The sequence below is a fragment of the Macaca nemestrina genome, chromosome 1, assembly GCF_043159975.1.
Source record: "Macaca nemestrina isolate mMacNem1 chromosome 1, mMacNem.hap1, whole genome shotgun sequence".
NCBI lineage: Eukaryota > Metazoa > Chordata > Mammalia > Primates > Cercopithecidae > Macaca > Macaca nemestrina.
The window spans coordinates 232,542,273-232,563,507 of record NC_092125.1 but is presented as its reverse complement, the minus strand read 5'-3'; the positions used below and the strand labels follow the sequence as shown (position 1 = coordinate 232,563,507).

General features: G+C 56.7%; 1 protein-coding gene across 1 annotated transcript; it reads left to right on the top strand.

The window, feature by feature from the left end:
* The first annotated feature begins 203 nt into the window (after positions 1-203).
* LOC105498343 (ATPase family AAA domain-containing protein 3C-like) lies at positions 204-16,426 on the top strand. Its single transcript, XM_071068014.1, has 12 exons — positions 204-293; positions 1,152-1,231; positions 1,466-1,535; positions 3,305-3,463; positions 4,088-4,144; positions 4,412-4,537; positions 4,888-5,012; positions 5,869-5,920; positions 8,011-8,084; positions 9,311-9,478; positions 10,983-11,091; positions 16,165-16,426. Exons 1-12 carry the CDS (start codon positions 219-221, stop codon positions 16,303-16,305), a joined length of 1,236 nt encoding a protein of 411 aa, XP_070924115.1. The 5' UTR covers positions 204-218; the 3' UTR covers positions 16,306-16,426.
* Positions 16,427-21,235: the final 4,809 nt, after the last annotated feature.

Below are 21,235 nucleotides of genomic sequence, written 5' to 3'. Positions count from 1 at the left end.
CTCAAGTCTCTCGTTTGTCTCATTTCTTTTCTCAAGTCTCTCGATCCACCTACCGAGAAACGCCCACAGGTGTGGAGGGGCAGGCCACCCCTTCAGGCAGGGCTGGGGGCTTTGAGGTCCAGGTGTGGCTGTGTGAAAGCCCCCTGGCTGGTGTGCATGCCTGCCCAGTCCTCCGTGTATCCTAACACCTGCCCTCCGTGCCTCTGCGCCCGCAGGCCATGTCGAAGGACACCGTGAATCTGGTGCAGATGCAGGAGCCGACGTTGCAGCCGGAACAACAGTCCAAGCTCAAAGTGAGTGGAGCCGGTGTGTGTGGGGAGGCCGGGGTGCACATGGGGTTCGGGCGTGGAGGTTGGTGGGCTACTGCCGGTGGGTAGGGCCAGGGGCGTGTACATGGGCAGCAGTGGGGCCCAGGGCAGGGCTTGGGCGCCTCATTCCAAGGGGAGGTGAGAGACGCTGCTGCAGTGCCACCCGAGAGGGAGGACCAGTGTTGGTGAGGGTGTCTGGTCGTCTGGAGGTCCTGGGTCTTCTCGACATTCTCACCTCATTTCTTTGAGCTCAGCAGGCTTTTTTCTATTTTATTGATTTTGAAACGGAGTCTCGTTCTGTCACCCAGGCTGGAGTGCTGTGGTGCGATCTCAGCTCACTACAACCTCCGCCTCCCGGGTTCAAGTGATTCTCCTGCCTTAGCGTCCCTAGTAGCTGGAATTACAGGCACCTGCCACCATACTCAGCTACCTTTTGCCCGGCCCGTCGCCCTCAGTCCTGAGCTCACAGGCGGGGTTCACGCGTTGCCTGTTGTGGCCATTGTAGCTTTAACGTTTTCTTGGCAGAAGACAGAGGCTTCCTTCAGCACAGCGTGAATCAGGGCGGTGGTGTTGGGAGGTCGGCCGCGCAGTGGCCCTTCTCAGGGAAGCCGCAGTGGGGGCTGTTTCTGCCGCTGGGGAGTTTGGGCTCCTGAAAGCAGCCCCTCAGCGACTGCCGTCCCGGCCGATGTCACCTGTGTCTGTGTCCGGCTGTGGCATCTGCAGGGCCCCAGGTGCCCGAGACGCTTGGAGCCCCCAGTCCTGGGGCAGACACAATCTCTGGATTGGTGTTGAGTGTTTTTCTGGTTTTAAAAGCTTTTCTCTTTTTCTACGGCTTCTTCTCAGCAACTTGTCAATGAGGAGAACTTACGGAAGCAGGAGGAGTCCGTGCAGAAGCACCATCAGACCTTCTTGGCGTCCATCAGGTGAGCGCTGCCCAGGCCAGCCGCAGATGGGGCCCCGCAGGTGTGAGTCGCTGGTCCTAGGCGCTCTCCAGCTCTCCCAGGCCTGGCTGCTGTAGGCTGGCGCCTTGGTGGGGGCACTGCCCCTCTGTCCTGGCAGGATCGGGCCGCTGCGTCAGGGCCTCACCCTCAACCTGCTCTTGCTGTGTGGCTCGGATCTTCGTGTCCGTCCTGGTCACACCACTGCTTTCCCTGCAGGACGGCTGTCACCGTGTTTGGGGAAAGATTCCGGGCCTTTGTGACAGAGCGGGACTCAGTGACAGCCACGGTAAACACGCGTGTCCCGGGCAGGGCTGGCAGGTGGCTGTGGGGCAGCTTGTGGGGGCCTCCTGGAACCCCGGGTCCTATCCCCGGGGCCTGTCCCTGCTGGCTCTGCACAGGCCCTGGAGCTCTCCCAGCACGGAACAAGACCAAATTGGACCTGCTGGTGGGGGCTGCTCCTCGAGCTGGGAGAAGAAAACACAGTTGCCAGCCTGGGCCACACAGTGAGACCCCATCTCTACATGTGGCACGTGTATGTCGTCCCAGCTTCTCAGGAGGCAGAGGCAGGAGAATCACTTGAACCCACGAGGCGGAGGTTGTAGTGAGCCGAGATCCTGCCACTGCACTCCCACCTTGGGACAGAGCCAGGCTCCTTCTCAAAAAAAAAAAAGAAAACAGAAGGTGACCCTGACTCCATTTTGCAAAAACTTTATTCCTCAGAAAACCCTGAGAGTTTGAAGTTCACAGAAAGCTCTCTCGTTTACAGCTTCACTCTTTTGTGCGCAGGCGCCAGCCTAGTGTGGTGGCACACCACGTCGCACACAACTGCGTCCTCCTTCCCCCGCTGCCCAGCACACAGTAGGTGCCTGGCACGGAGTGGGCACTTGCTCCGCCGTGGTGCCGGCACCCTGAGCTGTGACTGCAGCGCCTGCCTGTGGCGTCGCCAGTGTGACGGTGAATGTCGCAGGTGGTGTTGCCGCCCGTGTTGGTGAGACGGTGTCCCGTGAGGACACGAGGGAGCTTAATGCACCGTTGACTTCTGTTTGTATTTAGAGACAGTGTCTCACTGTGTCCCCAGGCTGGAGTGCAGTGGCACCATCTCAGCTCACTGCAAGCTCCGCCTCCCGGGTTCACGCCATCCTCCTGCCTCAGCCTCTCCTGTTGCCAGGATTAGGTGCAGCTCGCCATGCCCGGGTAATTTTTCTGTTTTGGTGAAGATGGGTTTTCACCCTGTTGGCCAGGCTGGTCACGAACTCCTGACCTCAGGTGATCTGCCCATCTTGGTCTCCCAAAATGCTGGGATTACAGGAATGGGCCACCGGGTCTGGCATAAATGATTTTTCTTTTTTTTTTTTTTTTTTTTTAATTTGGGATGGAGTTTGGCTCTTCTGGCGCAGGCTTGAGTGCGATGACGCGGTCTGAGCTCACTGCAACCTCTGCCTCTCGGGTTCAAGCAATTCTCCTGCCTCAGCCTCCCAAGTAGCTGAGATTACAGTCATGTGGCATCATGCCCAGCTAACTTTTTGTATTTTTAGTAGAAATGGGGTTTCTCCGTGTGGGTTAGGCTGGTCTCCAACTCCCAACCTCAGGTGATCCGGCTGCCTCGACCTCCCAAAGTGCTGGGATTGCAGGCCTGAGCTACCATGCCCAGCCGGCGTAACTGATTTTTAAAACAAGTTAGCGATTTCGGGTCAGCCTTGTTTTCCAGGAATAAAGTACCATTTTAGTGGCCAAGAAAGTAGCAGAGGGTGTGGCCCTGTGACATACCCGCCTGGGTCTGCCCAGGGCCCTGCTCAGCGACTGGGACTTTGCAGGATTTATGCTGCCAGTTGCAGAGAAAATGGCCCTGAGTGAGGGCTCTGTGACGGCCCCGCCTGCCTCCTGTAACCGCGGGGCTGTGGGATTCGGGGCCGGGAATTCGGGTTCCTGTGCTGCCAGCACACAGCCCTGTGCTGCTCTCTTGGGCGGAGAGAGGGTGGGGCAGCCCCGAGCATTTCCTGCTCTAGGAGGGAGGGAGGGTGGGGCAGGCACACCAGTGCGGTGTCTCCGCTGCAGGTGGTTGGGCTGACGCTGCTGGCTGGCGGGGTCTACTCTGCCAAGAATGGGAGAGCCGCCGGGGCCCGCTTCATCGAGGCTGGGCTTTTCAAGCCATCCCTGGTGAGCGAGACGTCCCGCATCACGGTGCTGGAGGCGCTGCAGCACCCCTTCCAGGTAGCGGCGCAGGCCTGGCCCTCCCTGAGTGCGGTTCCTGGCTGAGTCCCCTCTGCTCCATGAGGAGAACCCGCCCGTGCACACCCTCCTGTCCCTTCCCCTTCCCCGCACGAGGGGCACCCGGACGCCGCTTAATGCCTGGGTTTTCGCTGTAGCTTAGGGGTCTGCATCAGTGAGACCCTTCCCCCGTCTGCCTCGGTCTCCCCTGCTCGGGGCTCTTGATGGGGCCTGGGAGCACATCGGGGTCCTTGCAAGTCCCGGGACTTGAGTGTGCTGGTGTGTGTCGGGGAAGCTGCTACGGGCCATGGAGTCTGGCGGCCTCCCTGGGGAACCGCGCCGCTGGCCAGCCCCCGAGGTGCCTGCCACTCTCTCCACACGGGGGTGGTGGGGTCTCCACAGGTCACTCGGTGGGTAATGAAATAAAAGCCAATAAGGAACTGGAAAATGCCCCCAGTCCCTGCAACAGTCACCCAGTCTCCCAGTGGGATGGGGTTCCAGCTGCTACCAGTCCTGGCTGTGCTTTGGGGCAGCTCCGTTTCGGTGTGTTACCGAGCGTGTCTGTGCGTTGGTGGCTGTGCCGTGGCTGTGGCAGGTGACCCAATGGCGCTTCCCCTTCCCCTCCGGCAGGTCAGCCGGCGGCTCCTCCGTCGGCCCCAGGACGTGCTGGAGGGTGTTGTGCTGCATGTAAGTCCGTGTGCCTGGGACCGGGGAGGTGCAGGGAGGGGTCCCGGGAGCTGGGCCGTGCTGTGGCCCTTGCTGGCACTCGAGGAGTCACCCAGGAGCTTTCGGCTTCTGAGATGCGACTGCTTTGCCCCTGTCGGGGATAGGCTGTCCGTGACCTGGGCGGCACCCCGAGGAGTGGAGTCCACAACAGGGCATTGCCGCAGCCCCTGCCCCTGAGACTTCCCTGGGCGCAGAGTGTGTCCCCCAAGCCCCCGTCTTCCCCGGCAGCCCAGTCTGGAAGCGCAGGTGCGCAACATGGCCATAGCAACAAGGAACACGCAGAAGAACCACGGCCTGTATAGGAACGTCCTGATGTACGGGCCGCCAGGCACCGGGAAGACGCTAGTTGCCAAGGTGAGAGCACCTGGCTGCGCAGGTGTTCCAGGGGCCGATGGGGTCTCACCCGCCTGCAGGTGTCTGGGGGGCTCAGTCACCTGGGGAATGGACTCCCCTTAGGCCTTTGCCCGCCCTCATGTAGGGTCAGCGTGCTGGTGTGGGTAAGAGCGCCTCCCATCTTCCAGGCAGGGGACGTCTCCTGTTTGGCAGGCTGTGGCTTCTAGGCTGTGGCTTCTAGGCTGTGGCTTCCAGGCTGTGGCTTCCAGGCAGGGAGGCCCGGCAGGGGCTCCACGCTCCAGGTGGAGTGTGCACACTTTGCCGAGGTGGAGGGAACATCTGTTCTGTCTCCCCTCACTCTTCCCGTCTAGAATCTCGCCCTAAACTTGGGCATGGACTACGCCATCATGACAGGCGAGGACCTGGCCCTCAGGGGGCGGGAAGGCGTGACCGCCATGCACAAGCTGTTTGACCGGGCCAATACCAGCCGGCGCGGGTGAGATGTCCCCACAGCATGCACACAGGCCCTTCTCTGCGGCCCAGCAGGCTGCCTTCGGGGAAGGGGGTCCAGGTGGCTTTCCGGGACCTCGTGGTGTTTCTGCAGCTCTGTCCTTGTGGCCATGCAGGAGGCCCGGCGGAGGGTCCCTCGGAGGGAAGGTCCCCTGAGTGTGGACCCTGGTGGCCACGAGGCCCCCAGCGTGCGGAGGCTGCCAGTGGGATACTTGGCTCAGGACAGAAGGGAGGTGGGTGGGTGTAAGGGCAGAGGGGTCTTCACAGCTGCAGGGGCGCCACCTCCACGGCCGCCCTCCCTCTGACACGCGTGCAGGTGGGCGTGGACACCGGCTCCTTTTGGTAGAACCATTTGGAAGTTAGCTGAAGACAGCATGGCACACAATAGGGTGTGTGCCTATTAAAGTCACACACCGTTTAATAGATTAATAGCTGGGACACGCTTGCGACTTCAGCTCTCCCCATTGGCACCACATTCCTCATGGCTGGCACCCTCCCCCCTGGCCTTTGACCTTTCACTTTAGAAGATCCTGCCCCTGGTGTGGACACTGAGCGGCCGCCAGCACTGCACTGGGCCGGGTGGGGGTGAAGCCTACGGGGCAGAGTCTGGCGCCCCTCTGTGCCGTTGGCTTCCCGAGGCCTTGTGACACTGGGCCGTGGTCAGCTGCCCAGAGGCCAGGCTGATGGGCTTCTGTCAGACCCAGGACTTAGGGCTCTTGGTGGGGCAGAGGCTACACCCCTTGGGCATCTGCCCACTCGGCCTGATCCCGCCACAGCCGGACGCTGCTGTGGGCCGCTCCGGGTGTCACTCTCGCTGTGCTTGGCCTCCCTCTCCTTCACAGCTTCCTGCTCTTCATGGACGACGCGGAGGCCTTCCTTCGGAAGCCAGCCACTGTGAGTGTCACTAAGCCTCTGTCTGACCCCGAGGGTGGTGGGGCGGGTGTGTCCGTCATCCTGGACCAGGCCACAGCCCACGGCTCAATTCCTTTTTCTCTAAGTTTTGAGTTCAAACCAGCATTTTTTTTTTTTTTTTTTTTTTTGGTCAGCTTAAAGTTAAGGTTTGGCTTTTGAGGGTTGTTTTGTTTTGTTTCGAGATGTTGTCTCCAGTCTCTTGTCGGAGTGAAGTTCAGTGGCACGATCTCAGCTCACTGCAACCTCTAGTTGAAGCTATTCTCCTGCTTCATCCTCCCAAGTAGCTGGGATTATAGGCACCTGCCACCATACCCGGCTAATTTTTGTATTTTTACTAGAGATGGGGTTTCACCATGTTGGCCATGATGGTCTAGATCTCTTGACCTCGTGATGCACCTGCCTCAGCCTCCCAAAGTGCTGGTATTACTGCACCGGTCTATTTTTATTTTTATTTGTTTGAGATAAAGTCACACTCTATCCCTTTAGCTGGCCTGCAGTGGCACGGTCTTGGCTCACTACAACCTCCACCTCCTGGGTTCAAGCTAGTCTCCTGCCTCAGCCCTCTGAGTAGCTGGGATTACAGGCATTTTTTGTATTTTTAGTACAGATGGGGTTTCACCATTTTGGTCAGGCTGGTGGAGGACTCCTGACCTCAAATGACCTCCCCACCTGGCCTCCCGAAATGCTGGGATTACATGCGTGATCCACCACGCCCAGCCATACAGTTCCTATGTTAAGGCAGGCTCTCTGTCGCCCAGGCTGGAGTGCAGTGGCGCGATCACAGCTCACTGTTTGCCTCGACCTTTCAAGCTCAAGCCGTCCTCCTACCTCAGCCGCCCGCGCAGCCAGAACTGCAGGGGCACAGTGCCATGCCCGGCTAATTTTTTTTTTTGTGATGGCGTTTTGCTCTTGTTGCCCAGGCTGGAGTGCGGTGGCGCAATCTTGGCTCACCGCAACCTCCTCCCCCTGGGTTCAAGCAATTCTCCTGCCTCAGCCTCCCAAGTAGCTGGGATTACAGTCATGTACCACCACGCCCGGTTCATTTTGTATTTTTTTTTAGTAGACAAGGGATTTCTCCATGTCAGTCAGGCTAGTCCTAAACTCCTGACCTCAGGTGACCTGCCCACCTCAGCCTCCCAAACTGCTGGGATTACAGGCGTGAGCCACTGTGCCTGGTCCTGGCTAATATTTTTTTTTTTTTTTTGAGACGGAGCCTCGCTCTGTCACCCAGACTAAAGTACAGCGGCGCAATCTCAGCTCACTGCAAGCTCCGCCTCCCGGGTTCATGGCATTCTCCTGCCTCAGCCTCCCAAGTAGCTGGGACTACAGGCTCCTGTCACCTCGCCCGGCTAATTTTTTGTATTTTTGTAGAGACGGGGTTTCACAGTGTTAGCCAGGATGGCCTCGATCTCCTGACCTCGTGATCCGCCCACCTCGGCCTCCCAAAGTGCTGGGATTATAGGCGTGAGCCACCGCGCCCAGCTGTTTTTTTGTAATGTTAGTAGACATGGACTTTCCCCTTGTTACCCAGGCTGGGCTCAAACTTCTGAGGTATAAGAGATGCTCCCGCCTTGACCTTGTGAAGTTCTGGGATTACAGACGTGAGCCCCCATGCCCAGTCAGGGGTTTGTTTGTTTTTGTTTTTGTTTTTGAGACAGAGTCTCACTCTGTCGCCCATGCTGGAGTGCAGCCGTGCAATTTTGGCTCGCTGCAACCTCTGCCTCCCGGGTTGAAGTGATTCTCCTGCTTCAGCCTCCCACGTAGCTGAGACCACAGGTGTGCCACCGCGCCTGGCTGATTTTTGTATTTTTAGTGGAGACGGGGTCTCACCATATTGGCCAGGATGGCCTCAAACTCCCTACCTCAGGTGATCTGCCCGCCTCGGCCTCCCAAAATACTACATTACATGCATGAGCCACCGTCCCTGGCTGTGGTCAGGCTTTTGAGTTTAGATCCATGAAAGTGTGGCCGCGTCCCTGCTCCCTGCAGGAGGGAGGCCTGTGGGACCTTCTGCTGTGGCTGTTTACAAGGCTTTGCTCCTGGTGCCTAAGGCTGGAACCTTCTCTCTGCAGGAGGAGATGAGCAATTACTACCTCAGAGTCGCCCAGAACGCCTTCCTAAACCACACGAGGCAACGCAGCAACAAGTGAGGGGGCCCCTCGGGTCCTGGGCCCCCGGGTAGGGCTGTGCAGCCATCGCCCTTGGTTCCCACAGAGGGACCTCAGAGGCCCTGGATCACAGTGCTGGGCAGCACCCGTGGCCTCAACGTGTCCACCTCGGATGTCCCCTAGGAACGTCCCAGCTCGGGACAGCATGGGGCGTCACTGAGGAACATGCGGGGGCCTCCTGGGCAGAGCCGGGGTCAGTCCCGTCCTCACGGCCCTGTGCGATGCCGCCCCAGCTTGCAGGTCCCTCTGCCCCTGGGTTTCCGCGGTCCTGTGCCGGCAAGGGAGGCGGTCTGATTGTCTGAGGCTCTGCTGGGGCCTCCATTGGAGGCTGTGGGTGCCCTGGGGTGGGAGATGGAGACACGTTTGCTCCCACGGGAAGCTGGGCACGAGCAGGTCATGTGTGTTTGGGCGGAGCCTGGGGCCTTGGCCCCCCCGCCCAGATGCTGGACAGGGTTGCTCCCTCCAGGCCTGGGGCCCTCCTCACATTGCGCGTCCTCCGTGAGCTGCTACCCAGAGGTCCCCAGTAGGTGGATAGCCCCATGGCCAGGCTCCCTAGCCCCTTTCAAATCCCCTTCTTTTGAGTTTTCTTGGTCTCCTGGGCCCCTCCAGCCCCAGTCACGTGTCACACGGAGAATCAAGTCCTGCCGGTCGGCCGTGGCCGAGTCTTCAGGCGTGTTGGGCTCGCTGGCTCAGCTGCTGCCGGTAGACGCTCCCTGGAGCCCTGGCTCAGGTCCTTCCCAGAGAGGCAGGGCTGGGGCCCTGGTGAGCCTCCGCTGCACCCGGGCCCCCAAGGTCCTGCTCCTGGCTCGTGTGGCCACTCTTGACATGGACTCTGGGTCCCGCATCCCTGCTCCCAGCACGGCAGGGCTCAGGCAGCAGGAGGAGTGGTGGTCCTGACGCTGCCTATCACGCTGGGTGAGGGTCAGCGGGGAAGCGCCACACGGGATGAGAACAGAGGCCCAGGTAGCCGGGCGGGGGGACAGCTGGGCGTGGTGGGGCCGGCGGTGACCAGGGGGACAGCTGGGCGTGGTGGGGCCGGCGGTGACCAAGGCTGTGCCACGTCCTCCCGATGTTTCCTGTGCTCACAAGTTGCCGCTTTAGATTCTCCGGGAAAGTCCCCCTGAAGGGACTAAGGAGCCCGCGTTCACCTCGGGACAGCTTGGCCGGCAGCCCCAGCATTTCCTTCCCCATCCCTGCTCCGCAGATTCATGCTGGTCCTGGCCAGCCGCGACCCCAAGCAGTTACACCGGGACATCCACGACCGCATCGACGTGATGTTTTACTTCGACCCGCCCGGGCCGGAGGAGCGGGAGCGCCTGCTGAGAATGTATCTTGACAAGTATGTTCTTATGCCGGCAACAGAAGGAAAGCAGTAAGTGTCTCCCCTCACCCACCCCTGTCCAGGGACCCTCGCTCTGGGCCCACCCCTGGCCCTGTTCTCAGGACGCACACAGCAGGCCCAGTCTCCGGGGTGGCACCGCCTCCCTGCTTTGGGGTTTCGCGCAGGAGCCCTGTGGGCCCCAAGGGTCCCAGAGGCTGCACCCAGGGATGTGCCACCACCCTTTCCTCATCCCCACCTGAGAACAGCCTGGTGGTGTCTCCTCGGGTTTGGGGGGCAGAGCCCATCATCACTTACAAACCTTCAACTTTTTGTTTTTGAGACAAAGTCTTGCTCTGTGCCCCAGGCTGGAGTGCAGTGGCACGATCTCAGCTGACTGCAAGCTCCGCCTCCTGGGTTCACGCGATTCTCCTGCCTCAGCCTCCTGAGTAGCTGCGATTATAGGTGCCTGCCACCACGCCCCACTGCTTTTCGCCTTTTTGTAGAGATGCAGTTTCACCATGTTGGCCAGGGTGGTCTCGAAACCCTGACCTCGGGTGATCTGCCCGCCTTGGCCTCCTACAGTGCAGGGATTACAGATGCCAGCCACTGTGCCCGACCACCCTCAGGCCCTGGCAGTGCGGGGAGGTGACGTGGAGTGTTGCTCTGAGACCCCCATGTTGGGATTTGAGGGAGACGCTCCTCATGAGAGCCCCGTGTTGGGACTGGAGAGGATCCTCATGGTCCGCTGCTGGCTGCTGGCCTGGCCTTCCTCCAGCTGCCACGCCTGGCCCTGGAGCCTCATGGTGTGGGGCGCGGCTCCGGCTGCACTTGTGCCCTGAGGCCTTCAGGCTCCCTGTCGCTGGCGGTGGGTGCAGCAGGCACGGCGGGCAGAGCCCTCCAGGTGATGACAGGCCCTGGGGCTGCACGCCGGCTGCCTCAGGAACACTCCAGATGAGCAGTGGCTGCTCCACCTCTTGGCGTCCCCAGGTCCCAGGTTTCTGAGTCCTTCTGTCCACCTGACCTAAATTCCTGCTCTCTCCAGTGACAGCAAAAGCCGCTCTGTTCCAGAGAGAGCCTGGTTCCCCCTGCCAACCGCTCCGTGGCTGCCTGCTTCATGCTAGCCCAGCTGTCCCGGCCTCAGTTTCCCTTTGGCCCTCCCCTGCCCTGGGCTCTCCCACTCCCACGGCTGCTCATAGACCTGGCACAGTGACTTGGCTTCTATGACCTCCAGGGAGATGCTTTTGCTGGAATTCAGGGCTCTGCCACTGCCACTGTAACGGCCATGAGCCCTGTGGGTGCTGAGTGGGCAGGTGAGGGCAAGGCTGGTGTGAAGAGGGGGTGCGGCCATCTCCAGGCCCCACAGCAGCCACCACCTCCCTGCTCAGCCCAGACCTGGTTTGCATCAGGGAGAGGGCGGAGTTTGGCTGTCACAGGAAGAGTCCCTCCCAAGGGGGCATCTGGCATGGGTGCCCGCCTGGCTGCCTGTCTTCCAGCCCCCACCTCGTGGTGTGGGAGCCGCTGCCTTGGCCGGCCCACTTGGGAACTCCTTCCCCAGGCGCCTGAAGCTGGCCCAGTTTGACTATGGGAGGAAGTGCGAGGAGATCGCTGAGCTGACGAACGGCATGTCGGCCCGGGAGATCGCACAGCTGGCTCAGTCCTGGCAGGTGAGTGGGGCTCGGGCGCACCCACCCAGACAGGAGCCCAACTCCTGTGGAGACGCCGGGTTGCGCCTGTCCCAGCACCAGTGTCACACAGCAGCTTCTGTTGAGGGGTTTTCAGTGCACAGACGTGACACGGGGCACTCGCCCCAGTCGGCCACTCCACACACTGGCGTGCCCCTGCTCCTGCCCTGGGAAGTGTGGGGCATGTCCGTGGCTGACGGTCATAGGTCAGGAAGCCCGTCCGGCATCCTAGTATCCGGGCTCTGCCAGGTGGGGCGGGAGGCTTTCGATGCTCACCTTGGCAGACGGGCACCCCCTGGTGTGAATGGTCATCGGGACAGGCCCCGCCTGAGTTTGGTGGTGGGGCTGGAGGGATGTTGTGTTTCCCGGACCACGTCCGTTGGCTTGATCCTGCTTGACGGGCTCAGACACATGGGCAGGAGTGACCTCTGATTGTCCCACAGCCGGCTGCTCCTTGGAGGACCCCCTCCTGCAGCTCCGTGGCTGCTGCAGGGACGGGGAGCCGGGACTCAGAGCAGTGTGGGCGTGGCCATCCAGAAAGCTTTGGTCTTTGGGGGTTGCTGGAAAAGCATAACCAGGTCTGTAGAAGGCACCAAGGCCATGCACAGGCATTGCTGCCTCTGGGGTCTGCAGAGTCTGTGACAACCTGGTCACTCAACCTAGCAGCGCTTTCGCGTGTGACAGGTTCATGAAGTAGCCAGTTACCTCGATTTGAACGTTGGAGCTGGGGACTATATGGGCTGTATTAGTCAGTTATGCCGCTGTGACAAAGAGCCTCAGATCTCAAACCCCATCCTTGTGGGTCAGCTGAGGTCTGTGTTCCAGGCCGTCTCCACTTGAGACCAGGTCTGTTTCCACAACTAAGCAAACAGAGACCGGGCGTGGTGTTGGCTGACATTTGTGTTCCCAGCATTTGGGGAGGTCAAGTCAGCCAGATTATTTGAAGCCAGGAGTTCAGGACCAGCCTGGAAAGCAAGGGGAGACTCCATCTCTACAAAAAATAAAAAAATTAGCCGGACCTAATGGTGCACGCCTGTAATGCCAGCTGCTTTGGGAGGCTGAGGTGGGAGAATCACTTGAGTCCAGGAGGCAGAGAATACAGTGAGCTGTGATTGTGCCACTGCACTCCAGCCCGGGTTACAGAGCGAGACCCTGTCTTTAAAAATAAGAATAATTTGAGCCGGGCATGGTGGCTCACGCCTGTAATCCCAGCACGCTGGGAGGCCAAGGGGAGAGGATCACTTGAGGCCAGGAGTTCGAGACCAGCCTGGCCAACATGTCGAGCCCCACCTCTACTAAAAATACAAGAATTGTCCGGGCGCAGTGGTGGTGCATGCCTGTATTCTCAGCTACTCAGGAGGCTGAGGCAGGAGAATCGCTTGAACCCGGGAGGTGGAGGTTGCAGTAAGCTGAGATGGTGCCATTGAATTCCAGCCTGGACTATTCAGGATCCTTTGAGATTCCATAAGAATTTTAGGAGTGGTTTTCCTATTTTTGTAAAACATAATTTGGGTTTTCACAGGGACCGCGTTTAGTCTCTATGTCGCTTTGATGTCTCTCAGCAATATTCTGTGGTTTTCTCTTGTTTTCGAGACGGAGTCTCGCTCTGCTGCCCAGGCTGGAGTGCAGTGTTGTGATCTCAGCTCACTGCAACGTTCCCCTCCCGGGTTAAAGTGATTCTCCTGACTCAGCCTCCTGAGGAGCTGGAATTCCAGGCAGGCGCCACCATGCCCGGCTAATTTTTGTACTAAGAGACGGGGTTTCACCATGTTGGCCAGGCTGGTCTCGAACCTCTGACCTCAGGCAATCCACCCACCTCAGCCTCCTAAAGTGCTGGGATTAAAGGCACGTGCCACCACGCCCGGCTAATTTTTGTATTTTTAGTAGAGACGATGATTCACCATGCCGGCGAGGTTGGTCTTGAACTCCTGACATGAGGTAATCCATCTGCCTCAGCCTCCCAAAGGGCTGGGATTCAGACATGGGCCACTGCGCCCAGCCAGTTTTCACTGTACAAGTCTTTCACCCTCTTGGTTAAGTGAATTTCCAAGCATTTTATTCTTGCCGCTGCTGTTGTAAATGGAAACGGTTTCATAATTCCCCATTCACATTATTCACTGTTGGGATGGAGAACTGCAGCTTTCTTTGCTGTTGATTTTGTATGCTGTAAGTTTGCTGATGTCACGGCATTTTTTCTTCCAATATGGATTCTAGGATTTTCTACATATAAGATTATGTCATCTGAGAACAGGTGATTTTTACCTTTCCCTTTTCAGTTTGGATGACTTTTCTTTTTCTTGTCTAATTGCACTGTCCAGAGCTTCCAGTGGTGTGTGGAATAGAAGCGGTAAAGCATTCTTGCCTGGTTCCTTACCTCAGAGGAAAAGCTTTGTTTTTCACCACTGAGTATGTCACCTATGGGCTTGTGATGTGTGGCCTTCATTGTGTTTAGGGTGTATCCTTCAATTCTTGGTTTGGTGAGTGTTTTTATCATAAAAGTGTGAGGCGGGTGGATCACCTGAGGTCGGCAGTTCGAGGCCAGCCTGACCAACGTGAAGAAACCCCATCTCTCCTACAAATACAAACTTAGTTGGGCATGGTGGTGCATGCCCGTAATCCCAGCTACTCGGGAAGGTGAGACAGGAGAATCGCATGAAGGCGGCAGGCAGAGGTTCCAGTGAGCCGAGATCGCGCCATTTGCACTCCAGCCTGGGCAAGAAGAGCAAAATTGTCTCCAAAAAAAAGTGGCCAGGCACGGTGACTCACGCCTGTAATCCCAGCACTTTGGGAGGCCAAGGTGGGTGGATCACGAGGTCAGGAGATCGATACCATCCTGGCTAACACAGTGAAACCCTGTTTCTACTATAAATATAAAACATCAGCTGGGCATGGTGGCAGGTGCCTGTAGTCCCAGCTACCTGGGAGGCTGGGGCAAAAGAATGGCGTGAACCCAGGAAGCGGAGCATGCAGTGAGCTGAGATGCCTGGGCTACAGAGTGAGGCCCCAACTCAAAAAAAAAAAAAAGGTGTTGTATTTGGTCGAATACTTTTTCTGCAACACTTGAGACAGTCGTGGGGTTTCCTTCCTCCACCCTGCTAATATCGATTGATTTTTGTATGTTGAACATTTCATATGCGGAACATTGATTTTCATATGTTGAACTATCGTTGCATTCCAGGAATAAATCCTGCTTGGTCGGCTGGGCGCGGTGGCTCAAGCCTGTAATCCCAGCACTTTGGGAGGCCGAGATGGGCGGATCACAAGGTCAGGAGAATGGCGTGAACCCGAAAGGCGGAGCTTGCAGTGAGCTGAGATGCGGCCACTGCACTCCAGCCTGGGTGACAGAGCGAGACTCTGTCTCAAAAAAAAAAAAAAAAAAAAAAAAAAAATCCTGCTTGGTCAGGGTATAGAGTCCTTTTAGTGTACTGCTGAATTCGTTCTGCTGGCATTTTGTTGAGGACTTTCCCAGAGATGCTCATCAGGGATATTGGCCTGTCATTTTTCTTGTGGTGTCTTTGTCTGGGTTTGATATCAGGGTAATGCTGGCCTCCTAGGATGAGTGAGGAAATGTTCTTCAATTTGTCCAAGAGTTTGAGGTGTGCTGCTGATTCTTCTTAATGTTTTGTGAATTGACACGTGAAGACATCAGGTCCAGGTCTTGTGTTTCAACTTTTACAGCTTGAAGACTTTAGGTTCCCAGAAAAATTGCAAAGGTAGCACAGAGAGCTCCCGGGCCCGGGGCCTTGCCACGTAGTGAACGTCATGTATCACTGTTGGCCCCACCTGGGACTGGGTCTTGCCCAGAATCCCACCCAGGACGCCACGTGACATTTAGCTGCCACTTCTGGTGGGCTCTGCCAGGTCCCGTGCTTCCTGGTGGCGTGGCCCCATGAGCATCTGCTCATCCCCTTTCCTCCACTGGGCCCTGGGTGAGGTGCAGCCACTCGGGTGCACCCTGAGGGTTCCTGCACCTGTTTGAACTCTCTTGGGTCGGCTCAAGACCAAAAATGATGCTGAGCAGTCCTGGGCCTCTGATGCACAGTGGTGGTCCGGTTCCGGTCAGCGTCTCCTGCACTCCTGGGCCCCTGAGCCACAGTGGCGGTCCAGCTCCAGTCAGTGTCTCCCCACACAGTGGCTCTTGGCGAGGGGTGGGCGCTGTCAGTGGGGACGGGCACCACGTGGTCATCCCCATGGCAGGTCCCATCGTGGCAGCCGTGTTGTGGGAGGATGGTGCGCTGCTGCCCCTTTACCCTGTGAGATGAATCCTGCCTCTGGGAGGCACAGCCGGGATGGGGTGAGGGACCCCCTCAGCTGTCCGGGAAGCGTCCCCTGCCCTGTGCTTCCTCCAGGCATCCTGGTGCACTCCCAAGCACGGTGCCCAGTGGGGGTGCCCAAACCTTCACCCTGACCCATGGGTGACTTCCCTTGGGGACTCCACGCCTTTCACTGGGACTGGGATGGAGAGCGACCTGTCCATGGCAGAAGGGCTGCACCTGAGGTGCTTGAAGCAACACCAAGGGCCACAGTCCCAGCAGCTCCAGCCTCCGCGTGCTGATTGCCAAGTCCTGTGCCCAGGACAGGGAGGTGGAGGCACGGGTGATCTTGATGCTAGCACCTATGTGCCCCGAGGTTGGGCAGTGGCTGCCTCTGCCCTGGAGGCCTATGAAGGTGAGGGTCTGAGGATCTGTGGTGCACTGTGACCCGGGGGCACTGCCTGGCCACGGCTGAGACACGCAGAGGGTCTGCAATTCCCTCCTGCCTCTTGGGAGCTGCCCTGGGTCTGCAGTCAGTGGGGCTCATCCTCGGACTTTCTGTTATTAGAAAGTCACTGAGAAACTGCAGTGTTGAGGACGCAGGCAGGGCTGTGGCACTGCAGGGGCCGCTCCCGGTGTCCACACGCATGCTGGGCTCTGCCGAGGTGCCGGAAGCCTGTGTTTCACCCTGAGGCCGTCCTGGTGCCCCGGGTTTGGACCCTCCCCACTTTGGGGTCCTGGCCTGCGTTACGGGTGGGGGGCTCCCATGGTGGCCTCCCTCAGCTCCCTCTCTCCTCACTAGGACACGGCGTGTGCCTCTGAGGATGGGGTCCTCACCGAGGCCATGTTGGATGCCCATGTTGAAGACTTTGTCGAGCAGCACCAGAAGAAAATGCGCTGGCTGAAGAGGGAGGGCCTGTCCTCATGGACCAGCACCCCTTAACCTGAGTCCGCGGTGAGACCACACCTCACGGAGCCTGGCTGCGGACCCCTCCCACCCCTGCTTTTCCGGTCCCTGCACGTTTAGGAAATGCTTCCCCTAATAAACTCCCACAGGTGCCACAGCGCTGTGTCTATTGGCTGATGTGGTGCGGGGTTTGGGGTCCCCTAGTGTCCTTCTGGGGTCAAAGGTGATAGAAAAGACAGGCTGGAGCTTTCTGGAGAATTTAGGCACAGAAGGGTGGGCTTCACATGAGGTGCCTGCCACAGCGGGGCCGGCTGCCTGAATGCCACCCGGGACCGGCTGCGGTGGCCCATGCCTGCATTCTCAGCACTTTGTGAGGCCAAGGCGGGTGGATCACCTGAGGTGAGGAGTTCCAGACCAGCCTGGCCAACATGGTGAAACCCCATCTCTCCAAAAAAAAAAAACCATTGTACGGGGTGCCTGAAATCCCAGGTACTCAGGAGGCTGAGGCAGGAGAATCACTTGAACCAGGGAAGTGGAGGTTGCAGTAAGCTGAGACCATGCCATTGCACTGCAGCCTGGACAACAAGAGTCAAACTCTCAAACAAAAAGCCAGGTCAGGTGGCACGTGCCTGTGGTCCCAGCTCAGTCCCAGCTTCTTGGCTTGGAGGCTGAGGTATGAGGATCACTTGAGCATGGGAGGCTGAGGTTGCAGTGAGCCAAGATCACGCCACTGCACTTCAGCCCGGGTGACAGAGTGAGACTCTGTCTCTAAAGAATCAAAATCTTGATTACAGCCATGGGGTGGGGGTTGGGGGGTGTCTGGCTATGGCAGGGGAACTCATCGGGTTTTTCTCGTCCTCTCCTAATTTTTGGTAGAGACAGGATCTCTCTTTGTTGCCCAGGCTGGTCTCCAACTCCTGGGCTCAAGCAATCTTCCTGCCTCGGCCTCCGAAAGTGGTGGGGTTACAGGTGTGAGCCACCGCACCTGACCTGTTTTCCGTTTTTTTTTTTTTTTTTTTTTTTGCGACAGAGTCTTGCTCACCCAGGGTGGTGTGCAGTGTTGCGATCTGGGCTCACTGCAACCTCCACCTCCAGGGTGTCAGGCCTCTGAGCCCACGCTAAGCCATCATATCCCCAGTGACCTGCATGTGTACATCCAGATGGCCTGAAGCCACTGAAGATCCACAGAAGTGAAAACAGTCTTAACTGATGACATTCCAGCATTGTGATTTGTTCCTGCCCCACCCTACCTGATCAATGTACTTTGTAATCTCCCCCACCCTTAAGAAGGTTCTTTGTAATTCTCTCCACCCTTGAGAATGTACTTTGTGAGATCCACACCCCTGCCCCCAAAATATTGCTCCTAACTCCACTGCCTATCCCAAAACCTGTAAGAACTAACGATAATCCCAGCACCCTTTGCTGACTCTTTGGACTCAGCTCTCCTGCACCCGGGTGAAGTAAACAGCCTTGTTGCTCACACAAAGCCTGTTTGGTGGTGTCTTCACACGGACACGCGTGACACAGGGTTCGAGCAATTTTCATGCCTAAACCTCCGGAGTAGCTGAGATTGCAGGCGAACGCCACCGTGCCCAGGTTAATTTTTGTATTTTTGGCAGAGACGGGGGTTTCACTATGTTGGCCAGGCTGGTCTCAAACTCCTGTTTTCAGGTGATCTGTCCGCCTCCGCCTCTCAAAGTGCTGGGATTACCAGTGAGCTACCGTGTGATTTAGGTGTGAGTTACCGTGCCTGGCCGGCGTTTTCTGGCTTTTTTTTTTTTTTTTTTTTTGAGACAGAGTCTCACTCTGTCGTCCAAGCTGGAGTGCAGGGGCGAGATCTCAGCAGCTCACTGTGTTAAACGTAAGTTTTCTGTGCTGCCAAAGAAGTAGCACTCAAATACAAACTTTCCTCAGCAAAGCAATTTACTTCTATAGAAGGGGCCGTCTCATAGCTGGAGCAATGGCAAGCGTCTGGATAAGGGAGGGGAAGCGGTTCTTATTCCTGATGCAGGTAGCGCCTACTGCTGTGTGGTTCCTCTACTGGCTAGGGTTAGAACGCACAGTCTAACCTCATGCCCGTTGGCCTTAAAGAGAGCAGGAGTATGGGCCAGAGTGGCCAGGTAAGTGGTTTGGTGGGAAAAACGGTTATAGGACAAGTAACTAAAGGTGACTCAGGTCAAAGTAGGTGACCCGGATGAGTTAGGATGGAGCAGGTGACCAGGGCAGAGCAGGTGACCCGGGGAACAGATGGGAACTGTCAGTCCTCGGAGCCCATGCCTGCCTGTAGACATCCAGATGGCCTGAAGCAAGTGAAGAATCCCAAAAGAAGTGAAAATGGCCGGTTCCTGCCTTAACGGAGGACATTCCACCATTGTGATTTGTTCTTGCCCCACCTTAACTTCCTGGCTCCGAAGCTCCCCCACTGAGCACCTTGTGACCCCACCCCTGCCTGCAAGAGAAAAACCCCCTTTGTAATTTTCCATCATCCACCCACATCCTAGAAAACCGCCCCACCCCATCTCCCTTCGCTGGCTCTCCTGGGACACAGCCCGCCTGCACCCAGGGGAAACAATCAGCTTTGCTGCTCACACAGAGCCTGTTTGGTGGGGCTTTTACAGGCCTGAGACTCCGTGCCTAGCCGGCTTTCTTTTTTTTGCGAGACGGAGTCTTGCTCTGTCGCCCAGGCTGGAGTGCAGTGGCGAGATCTCGGCGGCTCACTGTGTTATACGTAAATTTTCGGTGTCGCAAAACAAGTAGCACTTGAATGTACATTTTTCTCAGCTAGGAAATTTACTTCTATAGAAGGGGGCGTCTCATAGATGGAGCAATGGCGAGCATTTGGAGAATGGAGGGGAAGGTTCTTTTTCCTGACGCAGGTAGTGCCTACTGCTGTGTGGTTCCCTTATTGGCCAGGGTTAGACCTCACAATCTAAATGCGATTGGCTTTTTTTTTTTTTGAGATGGAGTCTTGCTGTGTCGCCCAGGCTGGAGTACAGTGGTGCGACCTTGGCTCACTGCAAGCTCTGCCTCCTGGGTTCGTGCCATTCTTCTGCCTTAGCCTCCTGAGTAGTTGAGACTACAAGTGTATGCCATCGTGTCCGGCTAATTTTTGTGTTTTTGGTAGAAAGAGATTTCACCACGTTGGCCAGGATGGTCTCGATCTCCTGACCTTGAGATCCACCTGCCTCGGCCTCCCACAGTGCTGGGATTACAGGCATGAGCCACTGCACCTGGCCTCAAGTGGTTCTTTAAAGTCTGATTAGTTGTTTCTACTTTCCCTGATGATGCTGGGTGTCAAGGAGTGTGGTATTCTTATTTAATGTCTGATGTTTGGAATAGCATTTTTTTTTTTTTTTCAGGCAGAGTCTCGCTCTGTCGCCCATGCTGGAGTGTAGTGGCACCATCTTGTCTCACTGTAACCTCTGCCTCCCGGGTTCAAACGATCCTCGTGCCTCAGCCTCCTGAGTAGCTAGGATACAGGTGCAGGCCGAGACGTTCGGCTAATTTTTTGTATTTTAGTAGATGGGGTTTCACCATGTTGCTCAGGCTGGTCTGAAACTCCTAAGCTCAGGTGATCCACCCGCCTCGGCCTCCCAAGGTGCTGGGATTACAGGCATGAGCCACCGAGCACAGCCTACGCTGATAACTTAGAGCAAACTTTACTTTTGTTGAGAACTTTGTAAGTTTGGGATTTTAATTATCCTTTGCTATTAATAAGACTTCATTCAGTCTAATACATATATATTTTTAATGTATAAGCCACGTCAAAGGCATACTTAGAATTGGTATAGATGGTTCCTTCCTGGTTCTCTAAGTATTTTAAGGCTTGGCTGAGTGCAAACAGCTCAATATGCTTAAGCACACCAATTATTAGGAAACTTTCTTAGATCTATTTTTTTTTTTTTTTTTTTTGAGACGGAGTCTCTCTCTGTCGCCCAGGCTGGAGTGCAGTGGCGCGATCTTGGCTCACTGTAAGCTCCACCTCCTGGGTTCTCTCTCTCTCTCTCTCTCTCTCTCTCTCTCTCTCTCTCTCTCTCTCTCTGAGATGGAGTCTTGTTCTGTCGCCCAGGCTGGAGGGCAGTGGCATAATCTCGGCTCACTGCAACCTCCATTCTTCTGCCTCAGCCTCCTTAGTAGCTGGGACTACAGGCACCTGCCACCGTGCCTGGCTAATTTTTTGTATTTTTCTTAGAGACAGGGTTTCAGCGTGTTAGCCAGGATGGTCTCGATTTCCTGACCTCGTGATCCGCCCTCCTCGGCCTCCCAAAGTGCTGGGATTCCAGGCCTGAGCTGCCACGCTGGGCCTACTCTTGGCTTTTAAAAGAATGGGGCAGATTGCTTTTCTTTACTACTTCTATCCTTTCCTCTCTCTCTTTGACACTGTCTCTCTCTCACTTTCTCTGTTCCCTCTATCAGTGTTTCTCTTTCCTAAGATGTTTTTTTCCTGTCTCAGAATCTCTTCTATAGGCTTATTTTTCTAGTTCTGTTTCCTTTGTAATTTGTGGTTAATACCTGGCCAATTGTTAGTGACAAATTCCTTGCCCAAGAGGATCCTTGACACCTAAACCAGCATATTCTCTCATTCTTTTAATCTGTTCTTTTCTTTTTCTTTGAGACGGAGTCTCGCTCTGTCGCCCAGGCTGGAGTGCAGTGGCACGATCTCGGCTCACTGAAAACTCCGCCTCCCAGGTTCACGCCGCCATCCTCCTGCCTCAGCCTCCCGAGTAGCGGGGATTACAAGCGCCCGTCACCAGGCCCGGCTGATTTTTTATATTTTCAGTAGAGATGAGGTTTCATCGTGTTAGCCAGGATGGTCTCTATCTCTTGACCTTGTGATCCGCCCGCCTTGGCCTCCCAAAGTGCTGCGATTATGGGTGTGAGCCACCACGCCTGGCCACACATGCTTATGGTAAAATTTTGTGATGGGAAAACTGTCATCCCAGAAAATTTTGAGACCTGATGCTTA